At 41.5% G+C, this 8617-nt stretch overlaps 1 protein-coding gene across 2 annotated transcripts in view; it reads right to left on the reverse strand.

Moving 5' to 3' along the window:
• The window catches only part of sh3d21 (SH3 domain containing 21), a 20217-nt gene extending 16465 nt beyond the window's left edge, over nt 1-3752 (reverse strand). The window contains exons 1-7 of one of the 2 annotated variants that reach the window (XM_042108241.1): nt 3529-3752; nt 2189-2346; nt 1997-2054; nt 1207-1319; nt 652-742; nt 213-277; nt 59-104 (exon numbers count right to left, since the gene is read on the reverse strand). In XM_042108241.1, coding sequence (XP_041964175.1) covers nt 59-104; nt 213-277; nt 652-742; nt 1207-1319; nt 1997-2054; nt 2189-2346; nt 3529-3532 — 535 coding nt within the window. In that variant the 5' untranslated portion in view covers nt 3533-3752. Of the gene's footprint in view, nt 1-58; nt 105-212; nt 278-651; nt 743-1206; nt 1320-1996; nt 2055-2188; nt 2347-3379; nt 3498-3528 lie in introns of those variants that run through there. The other variant, XM_042108242.1, reaches the window with a different exon arrangement.
• Nucleotides 3753-8617: the final 4865 nt, after the last annotated feature.

An 8617-nucleotide genomic window follows, 5' to 3' on the forward strand; every position in this document is an offset into this window, starting at 1 on the left:
ACACACACACACACACACACACACACACACACACACACACACACACACACACACACACCTTTGAAGGATTTTTTGCGCACACTTGTTTTCCTTTGGTGCTGTGTCTGTGAACACAAGAGAGTAAGAATAGAAACATTAGCATAAGTCACTGCCCCCTATGTTCCTTTCAGCGACAATAGAAGGAATGAACCAATTTCCTAATCTCCACCGACCTCTTTGTTGTTAAACATGGCGTCAGAGAGCTTGGGCCGGCCCTTCCCCTCCGTCACCTTGGCATCTATAGGATATTACACAGGTTCACAAGAAACTCACAAGGTTCACAAGAAACACACAAGGTGAGATCACGATAGTTCCAATGGGAAATTACATAATGTTGTTGTGTCATACGGCCTGTGTTAATGATATGTGTTTGAGTATGTTCTTTAATTCGATCATCAAAAGATAGTCTCACAAAAAGTATGACTAATCTGCAATGTATTGAATAGGGTGTGTATGATCTATGCTGAAGTGATATAGATCTTGGTATTGTTCTTCACCATACACTTCTTCAGTCGAACAAAAATGACAAGTTCAGCTGGTTGTGTGCTCTGTTCTATGGAGCATATGTGAGTGAGTGTGGTACCTCCTCACTCAGAACTACACAGTTCTTACCTTTTGGACTGACAAAAATCTCTCTGACAAAATTTGAAGGGAACGCTCCAATCTTGCCATTATTCTTTCCCATCCACCAGCCATCCTCAATCTGAGAATTGAAAGACAATAAAATATAATTGGACGAAAAGAAGCAAACACAAGTAAACAAACAAGCAAAAACACATAAGAAAGACAAATTTAACAGTTTACAGCAAATTGAGTTCACACATGTTCATTACACCCTCCTGAGGGTTTCAACACATGAAAGAGTATGCAAGGTGCTAATACTGAGACAAATATGCTACTTCACAGAAGCAGTAGCTCTGTGACAACAGGTTTTTCGAGGCGATAAATGACTGGTATGCAGTCACAGCCCAAATAAAACAAAGCATTTTCAGTGCACGCATATACACATGTAGGTACATGTATAAATACAAATAATCTGGTATGTTACAGGATGTCAGAGAACACAACGGTATTTACAGTATTTCCTTGCTTGTGTACAGGTTATTTGAAGTGAATTGGACCTGTTTCAAACTCGTCATTGTGGATGAAACTGAAAGCAGCGTTTACCTCTCTGAGGATTTCAACAGTCTCCCCGACAACCAGCTCAAGCTCGTCCTCATGCTCTGGAGCATATGCAAATGTCACCTCACATTTTCTAGAGGGTGCCTTCACCATTTTGGCTATAAGTTAAAAATAAAACAATATTGACCTGTCATTGAAATAATTCTGTATCAGTGTAATATAATATCATGTTGATAAATGATGACTTCGTTACAATTACAAGTCATTCATTACAAGTAAAAAGTCAAAAAGTCAATACAAAACGGGAATGGAAAATCTGTATGTTATTATAAGATTTCTTGGATTAGAGCTGTCATCATAATAGCTGACGACAGGCCAATGCACTATCAATTGTAAATGATATATACAGATAATTTAAAAACATGTTTAGTTTGCCATGAGGTCAGGAAATGATTGTCTGCACCACCTGTCAGGACAGTTTGGTGTCAACAAAATAAAGTTCAGTGGGCCATGGAGCTTGGCAGCGCCCTTATTAATTGGCTGTTTGTGTGCATGCTGTTGTGTCAGTGCACATGGAGGCTATTTTTGTCCCCCACCACAAACCCAAGCGCCTCAAGACCACATCTGAAGAGTGGTGTCCACAGGCCAGGGATGGGCCCTTCCCCTACTGACATGTAATTTTGTCAGTGACAACGACAAACCCACAACAGTGAATGGCCTGATTCAGAGACAGAACAAACTGCTCGGATGTTGGTTTTGAGATCCCTCATGTAATCGTTGTCAAACAGAGAGCAAATTATTCAGTGTGACATTGACTAGTTAAACGTTCACTCACATTTCCTCATGCTTCTTGGCTCCCTGTTGCTGTCTCCAATTAAATACACTGGCACTTCCTGTGTGAAAACAAACAAAAAAAAATATTGAACATACACACACAAACATTGGGAGCCTGAAGTTGGGTGGCCTAGGTTGGCCTTGACCGAAATCCTATGATACAATGCAATGCAGAAAGTGTGGAGGGTCAGACCTTGACAAAGTTGGCCGGAAAGATCCCTTTTTGACCCCCGAGTTCCCCCTGCAGCCAGCCGTCCTCCCGGGCCTTGGTGACGTTCTTCACCACATCTCCCGCACGCACCGTCATCTCGTCCCCCATCGTCCCCTCGAAGTCGATCAGCACCAAGACCTCTGGGGAGGGGCAGGGGTGGCAGGCCGGAGACACAAACAGGTGAGAGGGAGCGTATCAGGGGTCAAGGGGTTAGTTATAGTGCAGAAGGGCAACAGAGGCCAGACATCTTCATAACACTACTTCAGCTGAAAGAAAGCATGTTTTTCTCCTGTTGCTCTCTGAAAGAGGAACCCTTACACTGCCATATTAACTCTTCAGATGAATTGTTCATTGTAGAGTGCTATTCACTATTCACACTGCGTCAGAATGATTCATGTTACTGGTTCAGGAATTCTTGACATATTTTGCAATCAGAATTTATGGTTGTCTTTTATTTCAAAATGAACATAATGTTGGTGATGAGTTTGGACAATGAAGTTATGCTCCTTTGGCAGAATGATGAAGTTACTTCAGAGACTAAACTTCAACAACTACATGAAATACTTCGAGGAAACGCATGCCCCTGCAAGCAGAGGCTATGCCACAACAACTACTGATAACGCATAGAACTGGATACTCCAAAGTGAAATGCAAGAGACATAAACACAGAGGAATTGAACCAGTGGGTCGAGCAGCAGCAACTTAGTGATCTGCAAATATTTGCTTTTATTCGCCAACACATACGCACAAAGAAATGTGGTCAATAATTATTTAGGACACAGCATGTCCCTACAGGAGATGTGTTTTTTTGGAATCTAGACAGCCCCTGGACAGACATTCCTCACTTTCCCCACCCACTACAACAACAGGGGTAAGGAGATTGGCTCTATAGCTTTCACCCATACTGTACATAAAACACTGTCATACTGTATGTAATGTTTACCAGTAGAGTTTACAGTATACATACAAACTGTAACTGTATCTGGCCAAATACACGGAGACTTCAGATGGCCATGAATCAATGAACAATGACAATCAGGGTAAACATTCCTTCACAACTCCAAAAACAGTGACAATAAATCTCAACGACCTAAACTAGTCATACAATATTATATTTATTGAGTATATACGCAATACTGTAGCCTATATAATAGTCCCAGCAGGCATCCTTACCAGTTGAACAGGCAGCTGAACACACCAATATTCTAACGAACTAGCAGTTTGATAGCCATCTCCTTGACACTCACACACCCGTCTCGTCTCAAGAACGAACTTTCATACCAAAAGTAAAAACTGGTCTGCATCCTGTTGGTTGAACTTACCCATTGCTGCTGCACTTTTTTTGTCAGTGTGTGTTTGCAAATGCAACAGTTTCCTCCAGACGCCCTCAAAGCCACATGCTAAAAAGCAGAAGAAGCGAAAGATGTGTTGCACTTTGTGTTGCAAAACAGCTCTGCACGGCAAAATGGTACCAGTTCTCTGCTCTCTTCCCTCTAATCAAATATTAACACACACACACACACACACAGAGAGAGACACTGTCCCCCTGCTAGTCATGACAAGCCTCAAATCTGGAGAACCGGGACAGTAGAGGAGAAAAGAGGAGAGGAATAGGAGTGGAAGATTGAGAGAAGGAGGGGGGGGGGGGAGGGAGGGCCAGACAGAGAGAGAGAGACAGGTAAGACAGGTTTCGGTGTGGACAGTAAGGCACGCCTGGGCAGGAATCTGGAGCAGAAGGAGTTCAACTGGTCATGACGTCAGAGTCTGAGTTCTCATCCCGACGGAAGGCAAGACAGAGGCTGGCCACGTTGTATCACATGCTGGTGAGCCACTCATTCCTTTCGGGCGAGTCTTTTGGCTCGGGCAAAGGCGCTCTCTCTGTTTGCTTAACGCCTGACGTTGCGACATATGACATTCACACTAGACTGAGTCTGAACAAATGAGCTGACGCACGTTCCACACGAGTTTCAGCATTTATGTAATTTAGCGGCCTATTTAAACAGTATTCTCAGGGCACACATTCTCTTGCATTGTTTGATGAAAATTACGTTTCTTCATTCTAACATTATTTGCCCGGGTGGCCAAAAAAGCAAGTCACAACACAGCTTTCTAACTTGAACTGATTGTATTGTATGGACTGATTATATCAGGCACTCAAGGCCTTATCACAATTGCATCTACTATGTCGTTTAATCATTTGCCTCAGGCCAATCACCAGGGTCAGAGTACTATTTTTCATGTGCTCATGTGAAACTTTCAGGTGCTCACACAAAACCTTTTCATGTGCGCACATGAAGGTTTTGCGTGAGCACATGAAGGTTTCGACTGAGCACTTGAAAGTTCCCCGTGAGCACATAAAACTACCCCTCACTTCTCCCCGAGCGACGCTGTTGTTGCAGGCAGCTCACTGTGCCAGGATTAGTGTGTGCTTCACCTCACTGTGTGTTCACTGGGTGCTGAGTGTGTTTCACTAATTCACGGATTGGGATAAATGCAGAGACCAAATTTTCCTCACGAGATCAAAAGAGTATATATACTATACTTACTTGCTTAATTAAAGTGAGACACTACAGGTGAATAGGGTAACATTTTTAAATAATAGATACCATGACACTTTCTCAGTTGATTACTTATGTTAAGATGAGAAAAAATGTATTGCATGTTTTTTCTATTGTAATGTTTAAATATGCAAATGATGCCCTATCTCGTTAAATATGCGCTCATTTGCTTACAAACAAAATCAGATTGTGTGATGAAGCCAGGCTCAAAATATTTTTCCAAGGGAAAACACTTTGTGTGGGTCTGAGTTGGTGAAAACCTTTAAAGGAGAATTCCGGTGTGATATTGACCTAAAGTGTATTAAAACATGATACCGAGTGTGAACGTATGTCTCATAGCCCATCTCGGCTTGTCCCCTGCACTCCAAAATCTGGCGCTAGTTAGCCGATGCTACCAACAGCTTTTTCAATAGTGGTGCTTCGGCATCAGGCTAGCCATGCAAATAAATCACTGTTTTACACCCATTTACGAGGCTCAATGTATCTCCACACTTCATTGGTAGACTTCCTGATAAGGGATCAGATTCCGAAAATAATTCAGTGGAAATGCATGGATTCCAGTTGCTGCTACTGGAAGAAACTGGAATCCATGCATTTCCACTGAATTATTTTTGGAATCTGATACCTTATCATACCTGTTCATTCTTACTCGTTGCTCGACTTATCGTGACTAAATTCAAGATGGCTGCAAACGCTAAACTTCGTGAAGATACTGTCTGTATAAATTGTCTTGTAAGTAAACTACCAGTGCTTTTTCAAAGTTCTCAATGTCTCGTTTTAAATGTCAGGGCCCTCGGAAGTCTACCAATGAAGCGTGGAGATACATTGAGCCTCGTAAATGGGTGTAAAACAGTGATTTATTTGCATGGCTAGCCCGATGCCGAAGCACCACTATTGAAAAAGCTGTTGGTAGCATCGGCTAACTAGCGCCAGATTTTGGAGTGCAGGGGACAAGCCGAGATGGGCTATGAGCAGTGGTGGAGGAAGTACTGAAACTCAGTACTTAAGTAAAAGTACAAATACACAGAGAAATATTTACTTTAGTAAAAGTAAAAGTACCACAATGACAACCCTACTTAAGTAAAAGTAAAAAGTACCTGTTTTTAAATGTACTTCCTATTAAAAGTAAAAGTATTTGCATAATGATTTATTCTCTTAATATCTATATTCTAAAAGGAAAAATCAGTATGGGCTGTGGCATTTTAATTAAGCTAGTTTTAGGTTATACTCGACTAGATAGTTTTAATGTAATTGTGCTTACCATCTGTGGCCCAGTTTACATTCTGACCTACAATTCTAGAGACTGTAATTCTGGTTATCTACTAGGGTGATCTGCTGAGTAATATCATTCAGCAAAACACGAGAGCCTGAAGTTTAACGGGGTAGACAAGGGAAACGTCGGGTGGATCGTAATGTCAATTATGCTGATTGAACAGAAAAGTTGCTGAGAAAGGTGTCTTTATGATTAAGTTCAGTTTCACTTGCGCAGATGCATAGACATTGAATAAGCGCTCACGTTACTACCCCCCAATTGTAGGCTATGCATCTTTATTTAATCACACACAATTAAGGAATATTTCCTAATCTGGAAAATGTTACGTTTTTTCCGGCCACCGGTTCATTAATAGTCTACCATTCATTTGTGCCGCAAATGATCAGACGTGTGACAGAAGCATGGGCATAGCCTGTAACTTCGCTGATCCGCGGATAGCAATCTCATCGGAGAGGAGGCCCTAACGCTGCAGATAACAGACAGAGAAAGGCACAGCACACAGTTGCATGTACAGTGTAGCCATGGGTCTGGTGAATATAGCCTACCGAATGCAGATGGCTACAAGCTCACGCTTTGCCTGGTATAGACTAGAAGCTTATGTTTCTAATGCACGTAGCGCTCCAGAATCTTTGGTAGCAACCCCCCGGTAAAACAAACGTGTTTGTCAGAGAGAGAAAAAAAAACTGATTATAAAATGTATCGTAAAAAGGAACGATGGTGTTGTAGAAATGTAGCGGAGTAAAAGTACAGATAATTGCTGTAAAACGTAACGAAGTAAAAGTCAAAAGTAGCCTATGCACTATAAATTTTAGTTTATAATAAAGTAAAGTACAAATACGTGGAAAATTTACTTAAGTACAGTAACGAAGTATTTGTACTTCGTTACATTCCACCACTGGCTATGAGACATACGTTCACACTCGGTATCATGTTTCAATACATTTTAGGTCAATATCACACCGGAATTCTCCTTTAAGGAACCTGGTCAGGAGGCAGTGTTGACCTAGTACACTATTCCGGCCTTCATCGTGCTCATGAAGAAAAGGATTGGTTTTATTGAAGTGTTTAGACTGTAAGGCAGGTGCTGCAGTGAAAAGCCCAACAAGCTCTTTAATTAAGCATATATGCAGGCAGGCAGTCTGCCATACTTTGTAATGCCACAAACTGGCCCTGAGCAGTGGGAGTCCTGGGTATTAGAACTATAAAAGACAGAACTGTATAGCATGCACACAGACACACACTAAACACACACTAACTACAAGAGCTGTATAGAGCATGCACACACACACACACACACTGTAAAATAACTATATACAGTATGCACGCGTGCGCACACACACACACACACACACACACACACACAATTGCCTTCACCATCATCATTTGTTTCCTCATTCTCTTCAGTCTCATCTTCGTGGTCTTTATCTTTATGTATTGAATGGCTTGTAGCAGCGGACGTCACCCCCTTCACACTTCCAGTAGTCAGTGCAACTGATACTCACAGCATGGCAGCTGCAGTTTCCTTTGCAGCAAGCCTTCAATGTGCTCAAGCAGATTAACTGGAGCCACTGCCTGGATGGCAAGAGTTAGTGTAATGTCACTCTTATGTCAATACATATAGTATAAGTATAAGTGTATATATACTCCCAGCGCAGTGAGCTGCCTGCAACAACAGCGGCGCTCGGGGAGCAGTGAGGGGTTAGGTGCCTTGCTAGGGGGAAGCGAGACGGCCACCATTTAACCCGAAAAAAGTCATATAACCATTCCAATGACTCTGAAGCTGGTAAATGAAGGTAAATTAAGCTAAAACACTTGCATATTAAGCTAAAAAACCTGCATAGTGTGCCTTTAATCTGTCTGTGGCTACAGCTCCAGTCTCAACATATCCCCTGAAGCCTAATACCCAGGACTCCCACTCCTCAGGGCCAGTTTGTGTCATTACAAAGTGTGGCAGACTGCCTGCTTGCATACACCTATGCTTCATTAAAGAGCTTGTTGGGCTTTTCACTGCAACACCTGCCTAACACCTGCCTTATAGTCTAACCATTTCAATACAATCAATCCTTTTCTTCATATGGGTACGATGAAGGCTGGAATGGTGTAATAGGTCAACATCCTGACCAGGTTCCTTAAAGGTTTTCACCAACTCAGACTCCCAAGTGTACGTGTTTTCCCTTGGAAAAAATCTTTTGAGCATGGCTTTATCACACGATCTGATTTTGTTTGTAAGCAAATAAGTGCATATTTAATGAGATAGGGCCTTATTTGCATATTCAAACATTAAAATAGAAAAAACATGCAATACATGTTTTTCTCATCTGAACATAAGTAATCAACTGAGAAAGTTTCATGGTGATATCTATTATTTAAAAAAAATATCATATTCACCTGTAGTGTCTCACTTTAATTATCTTATGCTAATTATGCAAATTGCCCAAAGTGCCACTTTTAGCAACCAAGTTGAATTCTATCCAATAGTCCTATGGATAATATTTCTGCAATAAAACATTAGGGCACTCAATATTTCTGGGTTCATAAAAATGTAACTAGACTAAGTATGCCCCAGGCTACATATAGGCC

Source organism: Alosa sapidissima, chromosome 10 (assembly GCF_018492685.1).
Source record: "Alosa sapidissima isolate fAloSap1 chromosome 10, fAloSap1.pri, whole genome shotgun sequence".
NCBI classification, from domain to species: domain Eukaryota; kingdom Metazoa; phylum Chordata; class Actinopteri; order Clupeiformes; family Clupeidae; genus Alosa; species Alosa sapidissima.